Genomic DNA, 22419 nt, shown 5'->3' with positions numbered 1-22419 from the left:
AGGCCTCAGTTAAGCACAAAAATTTCAAACATCCAATATCCTGAGTAGTTATACCAGCAGGAAATTTTCAGATTAACTGAATCAGTAGCAAATGAGAACCTGCAAGAAAAATGGAAAATAAGGGGTAACAAATAAGTCAGTACTGAAGCCATTCTTGTAAGTGAAAGGAAAAATACTATAAAGGTTAAAAAATACATACATTTGAAAAGCCTCCCCCCCCAAAAAAAATAAATAAATAAATAAATAAATAAATAAATAAATAAATAAATAATAAAAAATTAAAAAAAGAAAAGAAAAGCCTCTGCTTTTCTGCTGCGGGGAGCTGCCGGCAGGAGCTGAGGAGATCGTCCTATGGAGCAGGTGGCAGGCTAGGTAAACCACCCGCACTGCAGCTGCCCAGCCAAGGGGACAGCGAACGTATGAGTTTGGGATATGAGTACAGAGAGGTTATGGAGTTGGATTTCATGAAAGTGGATTGAAATCTGTGTCATGGTGTTTATGTCTTTATAGTTTTTAATGTTTACATTTGCCTTAGAGTGCCATGAGAAATTTTACATGCTGCAAAGTGGTCCTCCTTGATTTGGGTACCTTTTACAAGACCAGTGCTCTAACCCCTGAGCTATGGAGCCTTGGGTACCTTTTAGATATGGTCTTGCTCTTTAACTTTGATGAATGCAATGCAAGAAATGTGATGAAAAGGAAACGTATAGAACTTCCTTCTGGAGATGTCCTAGCTCCAGGACATGAAGGTCCTGGAGAAATGGAAAAGCAGTCATCATTTGTAGGATTTAGAAAGATCAAAGTAATGAGTAGAACTTGTCAGTTCCATGTAATGGCAAGTGAAATGATTGTAGCCAGAAGCTTTGTCACAGGTTTTAGGTTAGAAAGGTGTAAAGAAGTGTGATCATGGTCCACAGTGAGCCTTAGTACACACCTCTGCAAACTGTCCCTGTGCACCAAGACACGTGCTAGAAGCAAGTGTTGTGGTCGGTGATGTCAATGAGAGAGACTTTTTACAAAGACTCCTAGAAAGTTGTGTGCAAAACTTAAAAGTTCACATAAATGCAATGGAGCAGCAGTCGTTGATCAGAGCTAGATTAAAAGGTACAGTCATGTGTAAAAGCTGAGTGGTCATCTGCTCAAAGTCTCGTTGTAAGTATAGAGTTGGATGCCTGAAGTTTCTCTTAGGATGAAACATGACAGTAGTGCATCTTGCTGAAGTGCACAGTGATGACAGTTTCAAGTTCATGGCAGCTCTGGTATGACCTAGGGTAGATTCAACTGGAAGCACAGTTTTTACTGATATGCTGAGAAACTTTCCAAAGAAAAACGGACAGAAGGAAGGGGACTGGACTCTTCATTCAGAACACTGGCAATAGATTACTTTCAGGAAATTGCAGTATGAAATGCTAGAATGATTAATTCCAAAGGAGAAAACTTAGAAATTTCCTTTAGGATTTGGCAGTGGGCAGTACTTGGGAAATGGTCATATTTTTACATGTTGGAAATGTGCTTCAGAAAGCACATCCTGTATGTTTCCTGATGGCACAGAGCAAATTATCAATAAAAATACCATGACTAATTTATGAATTTCTTCTATAGGATTTCTTTGGGTGTTAAAAAGGTAGATTATGTGGCTATAGCAAGACTTGATCTAGGGAACAAACTATGGGACAAACTTTCTTGGTACCTTGAGAACTATCCCGATTTTCAAATTTCATGATTTTTTATTTCTCTTTTGGAGAGCTATGAAATGTGGAAACAAATCAAAATCTAGAGTAATGCCCTATAAGGAAAGAGAATAAAGCAGGTTTGTAACTATCATGGACTGGTAGGTAATCGGGTTTTCCCTTATATGGCTGACCAAGAACAGATGGCCTTAGCTTGGATATCTCCAAATCCAGAGACCCCGACACAGTGTTCAAATGCCCCCACCCTAAAGGCAACCAACTTTAGGAGTGTGATCAAATAAAGTTAACCTTGAACATGTGTGCAGAATAATCAGTCCTGGGACAAAGCTAAAGAAGGGAACAACCAAGTACATTGAAACCTCACTGCTACCCACTCCCAGCCATGACTTCTTTATCATCCTCCCAGAAAGATTGAGACCAAACATAAAAAAGGAAAAACTAAGGACTAACTGAGCTACCTCTGCAAACATTTCTGCCACATCCATAAGTAGAAAAAAGGGGAAAGTGTTTTCCTATTTCATTACCTTTGAACAAGTCTTCATGTGCAAGGAAGTGAAACTACCCCCTGGTGAAACAGAGCACACTGATGTTTATCAGATTGAAAAGTCTTCATCCATCATTGTAAATATTCAGACAATAAAAACTTAACAAAATGAGTTCTCTGGAGAGCTGCCCCTCTTAAGATTTGCTTGCACATCAGTAATTTCTGCTGAAAGTGCTGATCAGAACTGGTAAACAGTATATTAAATATTGATGTAAGAATCAGTGAAGCAGAACTTGAACAATTCAGTGTCATAAGTAGCTTTTTTTTTTTTTTTTTTTAGCAACAGAGATCTATTAAACAAGGTTTAAAGGAAATTAAATCAGACCTTTGAGAAATATCATGTGATATAGTATTATATTTTTCATAGATTTCCTACCTCGGTGATATATTTCAGTGACCTTTCCTTTTGTTTTCATTTGTGATAGTCATGGATACTTTTACCTCTTAGGGTACCAAAGTTAATGAGGCTAAAAACTTTTGGCTTTTGAGTATCAGTTCATTTCTTTCCACAAGTTGGTTTTAAATTGTAATTGCTTTGTCACCTGTGGGAATCATGATTTTTTAACTGCCTTGTAAAGAAATGGAGGTTCAGCATAGCATACCTTTTTTCAGACCCGCCATCTAATCAGGGGTTGGCAAACTATGTTTCTGTATGACCCATGAGCTAAGAATACTTTTATACTTTTAAATTGTTGTTAAAAAAAACTTTTTAAAATGGTATTTCATGCTGTGTGAAAATTATATGAAATTCAGATTTCATTGTCCATAAGTAAAATTTTATTGGAACATAATCATATTTATTCTTTATTTAGCATCTGTCTTGTCATGGCTGAGTGGTTGCAACAGAGACTGTGGCCTACAAAGTCTAAAATACAAAGTAGGTGCTACTGGTCCTTTGCAGAAAAAGTTTGGCAGCCCCTTATCTAAGTTTTTGTTGGGTCAGCTGACTTGTGACTTGAGTTCTTTCTCGCTTGCTGTTTCTCTCTCTCTCTCTCTCTCTCTCTCTCTCTCTCTCTCTCTCTCTCTCACCTATACACACACACACACACATACACAGAATTTCCTAATACATTGTCAGCTTCCTAACTTAAATGATTATGCTTGATTCTGAAGACTTATATTGTCATACTACAAATTTATTCTCAGAGCGGTAAATCTTTAGTTTTTTGTTTGTGAGCCCACTCTACAAAAGATGCGCAGAAATGATTTATTCCTTAGTTACTTGGAGATGATATAGTTGAAGATTTTCTGGAGAACCTTTTTCACACCAAACTCAGATATGCTTCATGGTGAGCAAATATTTAGATTAGAATTATAATGTTGATTCCCCACTTTTAAAATATCTGGAAGTATTTAGTTGGTATTTTGGGGGGCTGGCCAAAGAGGGTACAGTATTATATAACTGGTCCTACATTTATCACCTGCATTCCATTATGGTTAAATTGGCTTTCTTTTTATTTTTTTCTTACCTGATTTTTTGTTTGCTTGCTTTTAATGTTTATTTAATCATTTTGAGAGAGAGTGTGTACAAGCAGGACAGGGGCAGAGAGAGAGGGAGAGAGATGTGGGACTCAGTCCCACAACTGCAAAATCATGACCTGAGCCGAAACCAAGATTCGGATGCTTAACTGACTGAGCCACCCAGGCTCCCCTCTTTCCTGATTTTTAATACCACGGAATCATCAGAGTACCAATTGAAAGTAATCCTTTAATCTTATAAACAAAATTTTGCTTCATTGACACTTTTCCTGACAAGTACAGCAGACCATTGACAAAGGTGCACATATTTTCCTTTCCTTCCATAAGGTTATAGTTAATAGTTTTCCTTTCTTTGATTATCAAAGACTCTCACTACAGGCAGTATTATTTTCTGTACCTAAGACTATTTCTGAAAAGTTGGATCACTAATGATGCCTGCCAACTTGAATGTGTACAAAGTTCCTAATATACTGTTTAATTAACTTCAAGCACTCATGGATGCTTCAGTGTCGCATGTTTAGTATGAAACAGACTCTAGACTTGGGTATTTTTTTTCCTACCCCACGAGCTATTTAGTTCTCTCTTTTTACTTGGCCTTATGCTTGAATAAACTAGACTTCTAATCTTTTAAGTTATTCTCATGTTCATGATTTCAGGGTTTTATATTATCATGTAGCTTAGACTTACTCCTTCCTGTAAGAAAACCTAACAGCAATGTGTTAGAAGTTTTTTTAAAGTGAGGGTGCACTAAGTGGCCTAGTTCATGGCTACTTTTAGGACCTGATAGATAATCTTAATGCCTCTAATTTTCTAATTAAAATGATCCTAAATACTTCAAAAATTAAAAACAAAAATAGGAAGAAGAGGATTTGGCTCCTGATTATTAACTAATCAAGGTGAATCATTCTGAAATTTCAGACACGTGCATGTGCTCTGCAAGTTTTATCCGCCATCTTGGAAGGCTCAAAGCAGTTTCTTTCTGTTGCTGAAGACACCAGTGACCACAGAAGGGCTTTTACTCCCTTCTCCGTGATGATCGCATCCAGCATTAGAGAGTTACACAGATGTCTTTTGTTAGCTTTGGTGGCGGAGTCATCCTCACAGACCCTCACTCAGATAATTAAGGTAAGCATGTCAAGTTATCAACGGGTTCTGGATGGGTTTTCTCTGTTTCGATCTTGTATAATGTTTTACATTGTCCAAAAGTAATTTGACTTAAGAATAGAAGTAACAATTTTATTTAAAGTTATCCTATTTGTTTTATTTAAAGCTATTCTATTAAAAAAAAAAAAGCTAGCCTATTGTGCCTCCTCGCTTGATCTTACCTACACTCTTTGTATATCCAAATAAATGATTTACTAAAAATTCTCCCATATTTTTAGTATTAAGTTGTACCAATGAGAACACAAGTGCAAGTCCCCTAAAAAAAGGACAAAAAAGAAAAAAACTGATTTTCAAATGAGTCTTCATAGACTTTTCTTTTTTAATTAAATGCTATAACATTTTGTGTCTGTGCTGTGGCTTAATCAGGCCTATTGATGGGCTATTCTTGTCTTTTGCAGTGCCTTGCAAATTTAGTATCAAATTCACCTTACAACCGTCTGAAACTCAGCCTGTTGACCAAAGTCTGGAACCAGATAAAGCCTTATATCCGCCACAAAGGTTGGTGGTAGTTTAAAATCGATTGCTTTTTTGTATCAATCAAATCTAGATTATTAGTTTTAAAAATATTGAGAGCATTTTTACAGCTCTAAGATATCTCTACTCATTCTCAAGTTTTCGGGGAAAGCAGCTATTGCTAGAAGCCTGCTTTTGACCCCAGAAGCCCCAGTGGACACCTGGAAGAAGTGAGCTGGAGAATTAATTGTAAAGATTAGTGGTTCTTTGCTGCTGCAGTGTAGTGACTTTAGAGTTCTGGTTGAGCCAAGTGCAGGGGGCCGGCGCTGGGGGGGCGGGGGGGTGGATGGGGGGGCAGTGCTCTGGTACACAATACGTAGTTTCTATCCTTAAGGCAGAAGTAAGGATGGGTGGACAATCACATAGACATCATCCTCTTTTTGGAAAGAAAAACGAATGTAAAACATAACTGCTGTAAGATTATCTCCTCTGCAGTTTAGATAAAATTCCAGAACCTCAACTCCCCCACTTACTGCAGAGTCTTATTTCTTGTTATTTCCTGACTTACTCCCACACGTGATATATCTGTGCTATAAACATTTGCCTAGAGAACATTTGTTTTTCTTTTGCTAGCAAGCAGGCAGTGAAAGTACTATGTGGTCTGTTACCAGACCACATTCTAATAAGTTTTTCAGTCAGAGTTCTTGAAGGAGGCAGTGATGTTTCTGTGACGTCATGGGAGGGGTACTAGACCTGGAGTCAGGCTGAGGGTCTGCAGCCCATTCCCATTTCCTCCATCTCATAACTGTGGCTCTGTCAGAACCGTCATTTCCTCCTAACAGGAAGACGTTGACCTACCTCGGAAGATTTTTATAAGGCTTAAAGGAGATGATGATGTATACACATGTATCACTGGACATCACGGTCCAGTTCACTTGTTTCACCAATGTGTAAAAGGGACCCAGAAAGATAAATCTTGCCTTTGACATCTCTCATGTCAGTGGCAGAAGTAAGATTGAAACAACTCAAGTCTTTGGGCTCAGTCCCCTGCTCATTCCGCTGCACCAGCTTTTCTTCATCTATAAACTGAGAGGAGCGGACCATGTCTCACGTCCCTCCCAAGTGTCTGGCTTTGTCTTTCAGCATTTTCATGAATAAAATGGTCAAACCTCAGAAACTTGAAAGAATAGTACAGTGAACATGTGCATATCTCTACCTAGACTTAACAGTTATTAACATTTGTCATATTTGCTTTGTCTCTGCATGTATGTATCTGTGTACGTGTGTATACATATGTGTGTATAAATAGGTATATTTTTGAACCATTTGAAAGTAAACTTCTGGGGCGCCTGGGTGGCTCAGTCGGTTAAGTGTCAGACTTCGGCTCAGGTCACGATCTCGCTGTTTGTGAATTCGAGCCCCACGTCGGGCTCCGGGCTGACAGCTCAGAGCCTGGAGCCTGCTTCGGATTCTCTGTCTCCCTCTCTCTCTGCCCCTCTCCTGCTTGTGCTCTGTCTCTGTCTCTCAAAAATAAATAAATGTTAAAGAAATTTTTTTTATTTTAATAAAAAAATTTTAAAAAAGAAAGTAAACTCCAGACATGATATTTCATCATGAATACCTCAGCATGCATCTTACAAGAACAAAGACAATTTCCTAAAAAACACATCCCCATTCTCACACCTAAGAAATCCACATCAATTCCATAATATTGTTTCATATCTACTCCACATTCACATTCCACCATATGTCTCAAAAAGTCTTCCCTCCCTTTTTGTGAGGACTTGGGTTCATTCCTGGTTCATGCATTTCATGTCATTATGTCAGTTTAGTCTCTTCTAATCTAGAGTAGTCCCATCACCCTTTTGTTCTTTCACCACGCTGATTTGGGGAAAAGTCCAAGACCGTTGTCTTAAAGCCTGTTTTACCTTCTCAGTTTGCCAGATAGGTTCTTTACAGTGTTGTTTATTTTTTTTTTTAATTTTTTTTTAACGTTTATTTTTGAGACAGAGAGAGACAAAGCATGAACGGGGGAGGGTCAGAGAGAGGGAGACACAGAATCTGAAACAGGCTCCAGGCTCTGAGCTGTCAGCACAGAGCCCGACGCGGGGCTCGAACTCACGGACCGCGAGATCATGACCTGAGCCGAAGTCAGCCGCTTAACCGACTGAGCCACCCAGGCACCCCTACAGTGTTGTTTAAATTCTGTTTCTGTCCCATGTATTTCTATAAACTGGAAGTTGGGTCTGGAGGTTTCATTGGATTCAGGTTACACAAGGACGCCATCATTCTTCATTGTCTGCGGGAATAATTGTGATCCTTGCGATAGCTGTTCCCACAGTGATAGTGATTCCCATCAACTTTGACAGATGTGAATGTTCGAGTGTCAAGCCTCACTCTCTTGGGAGCCATAGTGTCCACTCACGCGCCTCTACCTGAAGTCCAGCTCCTTTTACAACAGCCCTGCTCTTCTGGACTCAGCAATAGCAATTCGGCAACTCCTCACCTCAGCGCTCCTGATTGGTGGAAGAAAGCCCCCTCGGGACCCTTTTTGGAAGAGGCTTCAGTTAGCTCCCCTAAGGGGTCTTCAGAGCCTTGCTGGCTCATCCGACTTTGCATTTCCACTGTTGTACTGCCCAAGGAGGAGTCCTGTTCCAGTAGCGATGCTGGCTGTGCAACGGGGAGCATCTATGAACCATCCCCCATGCGATTGGAGGCCTTACAGGTAGGAGGTTTCCTCATTTTTAGAATGGAAGTAATCACTCTTCTTTCAAAGTATTGATTGATTGTGAGGAGTGAGTCTATGAAAATAACATATAACTGAGCCGCAGGTCAGTGGTGTTAGAGAGCTGTGCTTTAGGTGTGAGTGCTTTGTTGTTTTGGTTTTGGCAGCGGTTAGGAGAAGACTTGGTTGTAAATGTCACATTTATTCCTTTTTGTTGCAAGTCACTTTAGTGACCATAGTTTTTATGTGACAGGTTGGGTATGCTGGATTATATAGTAATTCTGAAAGACGTTGTACAGTTAAGCTTTGATTTCTGAGACTTTCAATATTTAATTCTCCATAACTTCTCTTCCATCTTCTGTCTGCTTAGAGACAACAGGAAGAAAACAACCCTAGATTAATTTATTTGCTTCTTTGGTACTCAGCTGTGATCTGAGACATGGGTTTGGTTCTGGGCTCTGCTGCTGATTGTGCGATTGATATTAAACATGTCCTTGAACCTTTAACTTTTTTAGTCTTAGCTTCTTTAGCTGAAATATTCAGTCAGCCTCAGAAAATTGTTCCCAGGCTTGAATAGTATTGACAACCTTAATGAAACACATTTCAAAAATTATAAAGCACCATGAAGTTACATGATAGAGTTAACTGATTTCAGTCATAAAATAAAGATTATGGTTGTTCATTTCATTCAACATCAGATTCCTGCCTACCCCTTGTTAAATGTGAGTGATTTCTGAAATATTAAAACACTTTTCTGGATATTGCAGCCCTGCATTTAGGTCTTGAGGTTATTCCTCTGTTCTCTTTGCAGGTGTTAGCTCATCTGGCCAAGGGCTACTTTTCAATGGCTCAAGTGTACTTAATGGAGCTTGGAGAGGTGATTTGCAAGTGCATGGGGGAAGCAGATCCGTCTATTCAGCTTCATGGAGCAAAGGTAACTTTGATGAAAAGCCACCTGCTATTTTCTTCTCTTCCTTTATGTTCTTCCCTCTGTTCTATGTCTGTCAGTTCTGAGGTTTCTTTTTTCTTTTTTTTTTTTTTTTTTTCAACGTTTTTTATTTATTTTTGGGACAGAGAGAGACAGAGCATGAACGGGGGAGGGGCAGAGAGAGAGGGAGACACAGAATCGGAAACAGGCTCCAGGCTCTGAGCCATCAGCCCAGAGCCTGACGCGGGGCTCGAACTCACGGACCGCGAGATCGTGACCTGGCTGAAGTCGGACGCCCAACCGACTGCGCCACCCAGGCGCCCCAGTTCTGAGGTTTCTTAAAGGGGTATCAGGTAGGGAAAGTCATACATTCCTTCATTTTCAGCTCGCCAGAGAAACCCAAAGAATTCATTTGATAATAAATAAACAATATGTTTCTGGTGGTTTTGCTCCTGAAAGAATGCCTCTGATGTCAGAATTACTGAAAGAAGAAAGAAAATTCGGTTGGAAACTATTTTTCCCTTTGATTTGAGGTCGTCTCCAAACAAGTGAGGTCTTCTGCCTCCGTAATTCGGATTATCAAATCTGCTTTGATAATCTATATTTCTTTTGCCTTGGCAGCTTCTGGAAGAACTGGGGACAGGCTTAATACAGCAGTATAAACCAGATTCTACCATAGCTCCTGACCAGAGAGTGCCAGTCACTGTGGTAAGTACACGTTGTTCAGTGCTCTCCTAGTGCTGCAGTCAGTTGTGAGGCTCAGTGATGAAGTGAAATAAACTGTGTAGTTTCTTCCAGTGTCAAAAACTACAGCTAATGATATGTGATGACAGGAGACTAGCATGAATAAGATTTATTTGCATTTCTGTTTATTTGCAGTTCAGTATGTGGTCGGATTATGTGCAACGTACAGCCAGCAATTGAAAAACCAGTATTTCTTTCGCATAAAACCTCGTGTGGTTCCTCATCCTGCCCAAGAGGTAGACTAGAATGGTGGGAAGAGCCAAGGATTTGGGATCCGAAGACATGAGAGCAAATGTAGGGAGCACATTAATGGATGTGTGAGCACAGTTTCCTCATAAAGAGGAATAATAATCTGTAACTAGATTAAATAAAATGTAAAGCTGCTGGCAAATAGTAGGTGCTTGATAGATGTTGATTCCCTTAACTCCCTCACCACCCCGCTCCAGGATTCCTAGAAAATTCCTGTGACCTTAGGTTGTTTCTGTTGTCTCCATACTGCGCCAGTTCTTTGGAGGAGGAACACGTGACCCTACCAAAAAGGGCTTCTACTTGGTGCCAAAAGCAAAGTCAACTCAACATTAGTGGTGTTTTTTACCTTCTGCCCTCCTCATCCTGCCCATTCTTTTCCCTTTGCAATTTCCATCATCCCTGCAAGCAATTAAGAATATCTAGCCCTAGTCCTTTCCTGAGACTGCCACTCAAGCTGAAACGTCACCGTTCACAGGGAGAGGAGTTGAACTTTGCTCAGACAGACCTGGGTTTGCACCTGGACTTCTCCCCCTGCTGGTCAAATGACTGTAGGCATCACGTTCAGGTTTTTTCATTTGTAAAAAAGAGATATACTTTCTATATTACTTGTCAGTTGCTGAGCAGTAAATTAGCCAAAACACTTAGCATCTTACAACAATATATATTCTCTCACATAGTTTCTGTGGCTCAGGAATTGGGAGTAGCTTAGCTTTGTCCTTCTGAGCTTGCAGTCAAGATGCTGGCAGGGGCTGCAGTCAACTGAACTTGACAGGGGTTTGAGGATCTTCTTCCAACACAGCTCACTCACATACCTAGCAAGTTAGTGCTGGCTTTTGGCAGCAGGCCTCTCTTACTTCCTTCCCACAAGGAACTCTCCAGAGGGCTGCTTGAGTGTCCTGTGGATATGGCAGCTGGCTTCCCCCATAGCAAGAGAATCAAGACAGAGCAAGACAGAAGCTGTGGTGTTCTTTTTTTTTGTTTTTAAATGTTTATTTATTTTTGAGAGAGAGAGAGAGACACAGTGTGAGGGAGGGGAGGGGCCGAGAGAGAGGGAGACACAGAATCCAAAGCAGGCTCCTGGCTCTGAGCTGTCAGCACAGAACCTGATGCGGGGCTCAAACCCACAAACTGTGAGATCATGACCTAAGCTGAAATCAGACGCTTAACCGACTGAGCCACCCAAGGCACCCCTGTGGTTTTTTTTGTTTGTTTGTTTTTTAATTTTTTTTTTTTTAACGTTTATTCATTTTAGAGACAGAGAGAGACAGAGCATGAATGGGGGAAGGTCAGAGAGAGAGGGAGACACAGAATCCGAAACAGGCTCCAGGCTCTGAGCTGTCAGCACAGAGCCCGACGTGGGGCTCGAACTCACGGACCGCGAGATCATGACCTGAGCCAAAGTCGGTCGCCCAACCGACTGAGCCACCCAGGCGCCCCACCCCTGTGTTCTTATAACCTTGTTTTGGGTTTGTTTTTTTTTTTAAGTTTATTTATTTATTTTGAGAGAGAGAACACATAAGCAGGGGAGGGGCAGAGAGAGGGGGAGAGAGAATCTTAGGCAAGCTCCTCATTATCAACGCGGAGCCTGACTTGGGGCGCGAACTCATGAATTGTGAGATCATGACCTGAACTGAAATCAAGAATTGAACACTTAACCAACTGAGCCACCCAGGCATCCCACCCTTGCTTTGGAAGTTTCACACTGTTATTTCCATAGCACCCTACTGGTTACACAGGTCAGCCTGGACAGGGGCTAGGTGGGGGGCCACCTCCTTAACATTAGGAGACAAGAATCCGTATGGGCCATGTTGGAGGCTGGCAAGCATACCTGTCTAAAGTCTTCTGGTTTGGGGTGGGGAAGGCCCAGATTGGGTTTCTAGAAACTAGGATTTAGGGGAGGACAGAATTGATGTGTGGGACACATGGCAAAACTTGGGACTAAATCCGTGGGGCAGAAAGTAGAGACTCCAAAACCACAGACAGTTGCAAATGCACCTGAAATCCTAAGATTTTTAGAAAGCATGGGAAAGAAACGGTTCAAGGTACTCTTCAGATGCCTGCCTTGAGAGCTTTAATAAAAGTGAGGTAGGGGCGCCTGGCTGGCCCAGTCGGTTGAGCGTCCGACTTCAGCTCAGGTCATGATCTCACAGTTTGTGAGTTCGAGCCCCACATCGGGTTCTGTGCTGACAGCTCAGAGCCTGGAGCCTGCCTCGGATTCTGTGTCTCCCTCTCTCTCTGCTCCTCCCCTGCTCACACTCTGTCTCTCTCTCAAAAATAAATAAAGATTAAAAAAAAAAAAGGTAAATCTTCATAGTACCCACAAGAGAGCCCAGTGCTCAATTTAAGAGTCTCCACTGTGCACCTGACACTGTGCAAGGAACTTGACACACAGTGTTACATTTTACTGTCACCAAGACTCTGCCAAGTAGACATCTTCACCCTGTGTTACTGAAGAGGAATCAATACTTAGGTTCAGGGACTTGCCCAAGGTTGCAGAGATGGGAAACAGCCACTGAAGGATTCAGCCCCAGCTCTGCCTCTGGATCCGGTGCTCTTTAGACTCTGGCACATGGCCTCTGGGCTGTGCAGGGCCCTAATGCCCACTAGCAAGTTACACCATATGTTTGTGCCTCAGTTTCCTTGTGTGAAAATGGAGATAATGACACGTACTTCATTTAGTTGTACTGAGGATTGAAATGGGTAGATATGTGTAAAGCTTAGAGCAGTGCCTGGCGTGTGAGAGGCTTTCTGGAAAACACGAGCCATGGCCGCCGTTACCACCATCACCCCCTGCCCTTCCTCATGATCATCATCACTCCCATCACTCCGGCCACCTAGCTGTAGCTAGCTGTTTCCTAGTTCATAAAGTGGAAGGATGCAGTCATTGTTTTCTTTTTTTTCTTTTAATTTTTTTAATGTTTACTTATTTTTGAGAGAAGGAGAGAGACAGAGCACAAGCAGGGGAGGGCAGAGAGAGAGGGAGACACAAAATCCAAAGCAGTCTCCAGGCTCTGAGCTGTCAGCCCAGAGCCCGATGTGGGGCTTGAACTCGGGAAAGACAAGATCGTGACCTGAGGCAAAGTTGGAGGCTTAACCGACTGAGCCACCCAGGCGCCCCTGCAATTGTTTTCTAAAGCTCCTTCCCCTGCTGTGCAAGGACTAGCGGAAGCATTGACAAAAGGCTACTGCTTTAAATTTTTTTTTTAACATTTATTTATTTTTGAGACAGAGACAGAGCATGAACGGGGGAGGGGCAGAGAGAGAGAGAGGGAGACACAGAATCCGAAGCCGGCTCCAGGCTCTGAGCCATCAGCCCAGAGCCCGATGCGGGGCTTGAACTCACAGACCACGAGATCGTGACCTGAGTTGAAGTCGGACGCTTAACCAACTGAGCCACCCAGGCACCCCGAAGGCTACTGCTTTAAAGAACGTTGCATTACTAGGGCCACCTGAGGTAGTCTTAGCGGCAAGTTGGTTCTGCTGTAGTGTCTGGGGCCACAGCTGTAACTGTGCCCCTGATCCAGGTGGTGATGTTCTGGACGATGATGCTAAACGGCCCTCTGCCCAGAGCCCTGCAGAACTCAGAGCACCCGACCCTGCAGGCGAGCACCTGTGACGCCCTGTCTTCCATCCTGCCCGAAGCCTTCAGCAGCCTGCCGGTAACTCCAGGAGTGTTTTCTCACCTTACATGGTGCCCCCGAGCAGCAGAGCTTGAGTTTGATTCAGATTCGTTGTCATCTTGAGCCAGTATTCAGCGTCATCCCTGGCTTGAGTGTGGGGTGAGGGCGGTGGAAACACTTCAAGTCTTAATGTCTCAGGGGAGCCTTTCCTCCCTGTCCTCGGAGGGCAGGTGAGGGAGGAGGCTTGGAAGAGACGTTTCAGAAAGACTTCAAAACCAAGAGTTAGGAGGACCTGGGTTTATCTCTTCCACTCCACTCCCTGATTTTCTTAACATCTCTAACCTGAGTGTTCTCATCTATAAAAGGGGCACGATGTGAGGAATAATACGAAGTGTGAGCAGTACTTGGCCAGTGCCCACCACATGTATATTCAGGCTGCTCCCCTTCTTTAGTCCTCAGTGGCATTTGCATGAATTAGCTTTTATAAAGAGGCTGCTTTCAGGAAGCATAACTCACCTAACTCACACAGTGGGAAAGGTTAATGGTCACAGGTGCTGTGTGTGCCCAGCACCAAGCAGGCACTCACCCAATACCTGGATCCGTGTTGCCCCTCTGCTCTCTGCTAAGGTAGCCTCAAGGTCTCCCTTGTGTTCAGATGCAGACACGTCCCAGTCGTGTGTTGAGGACAGTGGCTCATGGTTCTTTCTTTCTCACTTTCCCTCCACCCACCTTTCTCACTACAGAGCGACAGGCAGATCCTGTGCATCACCATGCTGCTTGGGCTGAACGACAGCAAGAACCGTCTAGTGAAAGCGGCGACCTCACGGGCCCTTGGAGTCTATGTGCTTTTCCCCTGTCTCAGACAGGTCAGAGCGAGCCTGCACAGCCCTTCTCTGCCTCTGTGATAGGCCAGGGCAGTGTTGATTTGGGTGCATACAGAGCTTCTGAGTTGGACAGTAAGGGACACCAAATTGCTCTTAGTTTCTTTAATTGCTACTAAAATACGGTAATGCCTGTAAGTTCATTTATTTCTAATTATTTAGCACACTGCCCAGGACCCTAGATTTACATTAATGAATAATTGAAAAAAAAGGAAGTGGGATATTGCCATGGGATAATAATAATTTAGAAAGCTGATGTAGAATTTTTGCTAAGAAGCGAATAAATTTCTTTTTCACTCTTAGTTGTGACATCTCACTGTGAAGTGTGTAATGAATAGGATGTGTTTTAGAAATGCATTTCATTGGCAGTGTCATTTCCCAAGGTGGAAATCGGTCTAAGCACAGATTTCATAGATCACTGTCGCAGACCAGGTTATAAGATGTTCAACAAGAGCAAAATCCATAGGCCCCACAGGTGTGCGTGGCACATACCAGAATCCCAGAAGACCTTCCCGTGGGGTTTTAATGAGTGTCCACATTATAATAAGTAGAATAGTAAATTGAGTAAATAAATTTTGATTTTCAAATAGAAATTGTGGTAAAGGCTTATATCATTGTCTGAAAATAAATTTCAGAATTTCTAAGGCAGCTGTGTGAGCTCCCAAAGTAACTACAGTGTTTTATTTTCTCTTACAGGATGTCATATTTGTTGCAGACACAGCGAATGCAATATTGATGTCACTTCAAGACAAATCTCTGAATGTCCGGGCCAAAGCAGCCTGGTCCCTGGGCAACTTGACAGACACTCTGATTGTCAACATGTAGGTGACCCAGCTCATTTCCCCTGGGTGACTTCTGAGGTTGAGGTCCCAGGAGGGTATCTTTGATCTCTACTATAAAAGAACAGTAATTCTCCCATATCGTGTAGTCAGTCTTCATGCTTTGTTGTGTTTTATTCTCCTTCAAGTAATGAGATTAGTAAGTTGTTCTTTATATATACATGTATGTGTTTGTGTGTGTGTATTTAATACTGTATGCTGATATAAGTAACGTATCCACATTATAGAAAATGTGGAAAATACTAAAGTAGAAATTCAAAACCATAATACAGGTCGCACTATTCTTTAAATATCAAATTTGTAATTTTTCAGAGTAATAAAAAAAAAATTGAAACAATACAAAAGGGGTCATCAGTATAAAACCTCCCTCCCTAGAGGCAGCTATTGTCCCTCATGTACTAGTGCCCTGCTTATCATTGCTTAGTTCTCCCATACAGCATGTCTAAGCATCCTCCCAACTTCTGCTGGCTTTTTATAAATTGTTCATTACTATTACATAATCACCACTGTGAAGTGATTATTTAACCACTCCGTTACCAAACACGTGCATTATCTTAGGCTTTTCTAACCAATGAACATTTTTGTACATAAAATCTTTATTTCAAGATACACCTTTTGGTCACATTCCTAGATGTGGGCCTACTGGGTCAAAAGGTATAAACTTTTAAGTTCTTGATATAATCGGAACAGATTTGTTGAGCTGTTTTCCCACATTTTTATAGTTCTACTAAGTGAATGCCTGTGTATATGTATATATTTAACTGAGTTTTAACTTTTAACGTGTTTTGTCTGCTTTGGATGGAACAGGGAAACCCCAGACCCAAGTTTCCAGGAAGAGTTCTCTGGTCTCCTGCTCTTGAAGATGTTGCGATCAGCTATAGAAGCGTCCAGGGATAAAGACAAGGTAGACCCACAGCAAAGCCTGGTATTTCTCCATTAGATACTTAGTGTATTATAGTTGTATCCCCCAAATGTATCCCTGTTGAAAGGAGATCAAGAGAGTACTCAGGTATAATGTGGCCTACTCCACACTTGTACAGTTTCCTTCCTGTCTCCTGTGTCATGAAAAATATCAATGCTCTTTGTCATACTGCTCCATGATCTGTCCGTGTTTGTTTTAATATTAGTCTGCTTTTGGTTTTTTTGGTTTTTTCTAAAAAATCTTTAAGTAGAAGTGACAAGTCAGAAAAATCAACAGCCCTTGGCTTTGTATAGCTCCCATTAGACTAATAAGTTAAAAGCATAGAAATGGGTTTTAGGGTCAGGTAGACATGGTTCAAATCCTGGCTTACCCTTTAGTAGCCGGGTGACGTTTGGTATATCATTAACTTCTCTGAAAGTCTGTTTCCTCATCTGGAACCTGGAAGTCATTACATCTACCTCAGTGGCCTCGGAGATGCCTTGTGTTAAAGTACCTAGCATGATACCTGACCCATACCGAGTGCTTAATTTAGTACAGTGACTCTGAAAACCTGGGAAGCCCTATGTGGACTAATCTGTTCAGAATTTCTGGGACTAGGGCATGGGAATTGGTTTTGGAGAAAGAAAGCTCCTCGGATGATTCTACTGTGCTGCGAAGGTTGAGAGAGACTTTCTAACGGAAAAGTACTGGACTGGAATTTTGAAACCTCGCCTCTCCTCGTCACCTTGCTGCAAGCCAGCTTTGCCCTGTAGCCTCTGGGTCTTCCACACGGTCTCTGTAAAACGAGGAAGACAGACCTCTCTGGAGTCTAATCCAAAAATACCAGTGAGGAGCTGTGGAAGACCTCACCTCTCTGATGGCATAGGCTGTTCAGCACATAAGACCTTGCAGAGTTTCAAGAAGCCACACTTTTACAGGCTGCTGTTTTCATTGGCTTTCTGACTTTAAGCTGTCCAAGACCTCCTGGGTTTTTTAAAGCTGAAATGATACTTTCTGTAACATATCTTTGGCAAAGCAGATTTCGAATGCTTTTTTTTACATTTTATTATAGGTAAAAAGCAACGCAGTGCGGGCCCTTGGAAATTTGCTTCATTTTTTGCAACCGTCTCATATAGAAAAGCCCAGGTTTGCTGAAATCATTGAGGAGTCTATCCAGGCCCTCATCTCTACTGTGCTGAATGAGGCTGCCATGAAAGTCCGATGGAATGCTTGCTACGCAGTGGGGAATGTATTTAAAAATCCTGCTCTTCCATTAGGTAAGAAGGTGTCTCTCTGGTGCAGGGCCTCAGGACAGCACACTCCAGCCTACAGTAGTATTCAAGATGTTCCTCATAGTTTTACTTATCACATATTAGAAAAAATGGAAATGTTTCGAATGCCCAACTTTAGGGGAATCATAGTATATATCATAGTATATATATTCAAAGGGATCCTTTAGAATTATGTGTACAAAAAGTTTTTGATAATCTGGGAAAGTACTTCTGATGTTAATCAAATTAAAACAGGATATGCAGTTGTTTCTACGACATGATCTCAATAAATGGGTGGAAAAAAGAGTGAAAGGAAATTAGCCTAATCATTAACGGTGGTTGCCTCTGGAGGGGATGATGAGTAGGACTTTTGTCTGCTTTCATTTTCTATAAGAAAATGTTGTTCTAACAACCGGGGGGGGGGGGGGGGGGGGGAGGGCAATGAAGGAGAAAAGCTGGCATGGAAGAAGAGGTACAGATTGGAAATCCCAAATGAGCCCTTGGTACTGAAGTGGGCTGCTGTGTAGGAGGGCATCTCAGTAATGACGTGCCATGCACCTTGATAGAGCATCAGTGGCTTATAGCTGCTTAGGCATACAGGTCAAAGCCTCCAAATCCCCATTCCCTCTCCTTACCAGCATTTGCCTTATACATTTGTCTCTGTGACAAGATTTGAAACAAGTTATGTTCCTGGAGAGGTAAAACCATTCTGGGCCAGCAGAGCATGCATCAGGTTAGGGAGATCTGGCTCTGCTCCCCTTTATTGCCACAATCTTCCAGCCAGGGGGTGCCTGGCTGGCTCAGTTGGAAGAGCACGTGACTCTTAATCTCAGGGTCATGAGTTTGAGTCCCACGCTGGGGGTAGAGATTGCTTAAATAAATAAATAAATTCAATTTAAAAAAAAAAATGCTCCCAACCGAGGGCTAATGGAGAAGTAGCTTCATGGCGTTTTCTACAGAGGAAATAACCCAAAGTGACCTTTGGAGTTGGAGCTCATTAAGGTGGATGTCTGCCTGCCTGCCTTCAAAGACAGCAAAGAAGTTCGGAAGGGCTGAAAGCGGGAAGCTGAATTCTTTAAAAAAAAAAAAATTTTTTTTAATGTTTATTCATTTTTGAGAGAGAAAAAGAAAGAGACACAGAGCAGGAGTCAGGGTGGGACAGAGAGAGAGCAGGACACAATCTAAAGCAGGCTCCAGGCTCTGAGTTGTTAGCACAGAGCCTGATGCGGGGCTCAAACCCACAAACCATGATAAGACCTGAGCTGAAGTCAGACACCTAACCGACTGAGCCATCAAGGCGCTCCTAAAAAAATTTTTTTTTAATTAATTTGCTTTTGAGAGAGGGCATGAGTGAGTGAGGGGCACAGAGAGAGAAAGAGAGAGAATCCCACACAGGCTCTGCATTGTCAGCACAGAGCCCGAAGCGGGGTTCAAACTCATGAATTGTGAGATCATGAGCGAGCTGAAGTCAGATGTTTAAACAGACTGAGCCACCCAGGCACCCCAGGGAAGCTGAATTCTATTCTACTGTCCATCTTGAGGAATAAGAGCCACCCCAAAATTGAGTGGGGAGTGGTAGTTCTGATGAGGAAGAAAGCAGGCTGATTTCCTGGGACTGACCAACAGGAAGGGAAAGAAGACAGAAACTGGGACATCATCTTCTCAAAATTAGAGAATTGCACCTTTGGTTAATCTGAGTCCTCTGTTCCTTAGTCACTGCCTAGATAGCACCTTCTTTTTCTTTGCAATAAAACACATGACTTGCTATGTCCAGAGCAGTGTCTGGATGCTAATCTGGGTGATGAGATATTTTTTTGTCATCATGAACAAGGCTGGGCATACGGTTGTGCAGTGTGTGCACTGCTCAGAAGCAGGCAACTGAGCACAAGTGGCACTACAGTTTAGTCCGAGCTCCTCAAGCCTTACCCCCGTAGGACAGCCTCTTCCCAGAGAAGCCGCCTCTTTCACTGTCGCCAAAGTCCCCATTTAGAGTAGCAGAGGCCCCCATGTGTGCGGCAGACTGTTTAAGGAAATGGGAAGTTTGGGAATCCGTACTCAGCCCCTTCCCTAGAATCCCACAGTGAGTACCGGTCACCCTGATCCTATAGGGTTAGCGTGAGAATTGAATGAAAACCTAGTGTCAGCTGGAGCATAAGTGTGTATTTCTTCCACCCTCTCCACTCCCCTGCTTGTTTCTAAGCCTTCATCTGTTGTAATGCCGGTGGGTTCTTTCTAGGAACAGCCCCGTGGACCTCCCAGGCCTACAACGCCCTGACGTCAGTTGTGACATCATGCAAGAACTTCAAAGTGCGCATCAGATCTGCCACTGCCCTTTCCATCCCGAGCAAGAGAGAGCAGTATGGGTCAGCTGAGCAGTACGTTCAGATCTGGAACGCATTGGTCACTGCCTTACAAAAGAGCGAAGACACCACAGACTTTTTGGAATTCAAGTACTGTGCCAGCCTACGGACCCAAATCTGCCAGGCACTGATCCACCTCTTGAGTTTGGCCAGTGCCTCAGACCTGCCCTGCATCAGAGAAACCCTCGAATCGAATGGGGACATGGTGCAGTCCTTTATCCTACAGTTTTTAAAATCAGGAGCAGAGGGAGATGATACCGGAGCACCCCACAGCTTGCACGAAAGAGACCAGATGGTCAGAACGGCCCTGGAGCACATAAGCAGCATCCAGGCACTGGCTGGCGACTCAGCCAAAAGGGCCATCATGGACTTTCTAGAAGATACCCTCACCATTTATTTTGACTCCTCTGGATCACAGGTAGCACTCCTGGGACTGACAGATCGGTGAATGGTCTGCCATACCTTCCAGGTGTCGTGGTAATGGAAAGACCCAAGCTTGAGAATCAGATATGCAGGATTCAATTTTAGGGGCAGAAACAACCCATTCAATTTTATTCGGAACGGGCTCACATCTATTTAAATTTTTCCCAAAGGGCTCAACCACTTTAGGGAGTGGTTCCGCTGCGTTGGCCACGGTCCAGGTTGTTGGAACCTCTGACCTGTGCAGCCGGGAGCCGGGAAATACGGTCGTAGGGCGGGCTGAGCAGACTGGACGGTTGCGAAGGGTGTTTGGCCTCAGACACGAAGATAAAGACAAAAAAACGAATGAATTTAGGAACCGTTATGTTATATATTGTGTCTTGGAATTGTTTTTCTTTTTGTAATAAACTAATGAAAACTAGCGTGCCCATAACCTTCTCTGTTTTTAGATCAAGTTGTGTTTATAGAAAGCCTCAGGCAGAGCTGATGTTTGGCCAGTCTGCACTGGTGTAGCTGCTTCAGTTGCTAAAATACTGAGAAGTTCCTCACAGGCTGCTAAACAGCTACTGCACTGAGCTTCCCAGGTACGCACCCTGGAAGCCCTCCGTGTGCCTCCCCACGAGCCGCTAGCTAAAGAGCTGCCTCCTGGCACCTGGCTGCCACCCTGGGCCCGCGTCCAGTTCGCCGTAACCGCACCACCCACTTCCGTCTCAGCTTCTAAAGTCCCCGAGGAGAGTGTGGTCCGTACACTAAAGGTATGGTTGTTTCACCACCTTTGCATCTGTGCCTTAGAAAAAGAATTCTCTAATTTAATTTAGATGGTTATAAAGCTTTTTAAACTATATTTTGATAATGTTTAAGCCGTTATAAAAGTGATTTCTCCCTGAAGAATTATTTACATTTAAATTTTGCATTCCTCTATTAACCACCAACAGTTTAAGGAGAATTGATTTCAGGTAGGAACTTCAATCCACAAAAGAACCAACTAAAATTACTCCATACTTATATTTGATCTGGGATAAATAAAAATCAAGATACATAGAATGGATTTTGGCAATACATTATTTAACTGTTGTTATTTAGCTTAAAATTCATATTTTAGGGCATACATATGTCCTCAGCATTTCTCATTTGCCCCTGAGTTGCTCTTTTCCCTCTACTATGTTGTTGATTGTTCAGGAAATACTATCCAAGCAGACCGGGGAACAGATTAGTCCGGTAACTGAAGGCCCACTTTTCCATTGGTAGAATGCCAACCAGTTTCCAAACAATTAGACTATGGTACAGTAAAAACACCCATGTAGAACATTCTTTAAAGTTGCTTTTCTTTGGAGATGACTCTGGACATGAATTATTACAGAGGCCTAGGGACTGAGTTGAACCTGTACTGATCCTAATGATGAATCTTGGAACTTCCATCTCTTTAAGGAATATGTTCTGAGCAGCAGCTTGTTTACTTGTCCCTGTCCTAAAAGTAAAAATGTGGCATAGATACCCACTGTTTGGGGGGCTTTCACTGGTGACCTTCTTGATAAAAATATTTGTGAAATGACTTTGAGTGGTCTGATTTGATGATTTGCTCTTATCCTTTGTTTATCTTGAATAAAACTTCATTTTTTGAAGAAACTTTCACTTCTGTACAGGTTTCCTTGTCTCTGAAAACAGATGTCAGTGTGCTCATATGCAGGGAAAGCCGAAGGGTAAGCACTTCTAGAAACTCCAGGAGCCCGGGGTACAGCTTCTGTCTGGATGGGATGCTGGTTCTCTCCTTGCCGTAGCACTGTGGGTATACCCCAAGGGCAGGGGCTCCCACATGCCCTGCGCTGGTGCCTCAGGAAAGCTGCCATCGTGAAAGGAAGCCTCACAAACAGTAAAGGGTTAGAACTGATTCTGATGCAGAAACAATAGAAAGTCTGGCTCTGATGCAGAATTCTAATTCAGAATGCCAAACTCTGAACTTTCTTTTGATGTTTAAAAGGGAAAAAACCAGGGGCGTCTAGGTGGCTCAGTTGGTTGAGCGTCCAACTTCAGCTTAGGTCATGAGTTCGTGAGTTCAAGCCCCGCATCGGGCTCTGTGCTTACAGCTCAGAGCCTGGGGCCTGCTTGGGATTCTGTGTCTCCCTCTTTCTCTGCCCCCGCCCCCCATCTTC

The 22419-nt window shown here is 42.8% G+C and overlaps 1 protein-coding gene across 2 annotated transcripts in view; it reads left to right on the top strand.

Moving 5' to 3' along the window:
- Positions 1-21901, top strand: part of HEATR6 (HEAT repeat containing 6) — a 36123-nt gene extending 14222 nt beyond the window's left edge. The window contains exons 10-21 of one of the 2 annotated variants that reach the window (XM_019423989.2): positions 4633-4839; positions 5277-5376; positions 7701-8056; positions 8868-8990; positions 9606-9692; positions 13502-13636; positions 14341-14463; positions 15175-15299; positions 16125-16221; positions 17291-17495; positions 19726-20267; positions 20719-21901. In XM_019423989.2, the coding sequence (XP_019279534.2) occupies positions 4633-4839; positions 5277-5376; positions 7701-8056; positions 8868-8990; positions 9606-9692; positions 13502-13636; positions 14341-14463; positions 15175-15299; positions 16125-16221; positions 17291-17495; positions 19726-20267; positions 20719-20736 (2118 nt within the window). In that variant the 3' untranslated portion in view covers positions 20737-21901. Of the gene's footprint in view, positions 1-4632; positions 4840-5276; positions 5377-7700; positions 8057-8867; positions 8991-9605; positions 9693-13501; positions 13637-14340; positions 14464-15174; positions 15300-16124; positions 16222-17290; positions 17496-19725 lie in introns of both variants that reach the window. The other variant, XM_019423988.2, reaches the window with a different exon arrangement.
- The last annotated feature ends 518 nt before the right edge of the window (positions 21902-22419 follow it).

Source organism: Panthera pardus, unplaced genomic scaffold, assembly GCF_024362965.1.
Source record: "Panthera pardus isolate Hobbes unplaced genomic scaffold, ASM2436296v1 HiC_scaffold_3, whole genome shotgun sequence".
NCBI lineage: Eukaryota > Metazoa > Chordata > Mammalia > Carnivora > Felidae > Panthera > Panthera pardus.
This window is presented reverse-complemented; position numbering and strand designations above follow the sequence as displayed.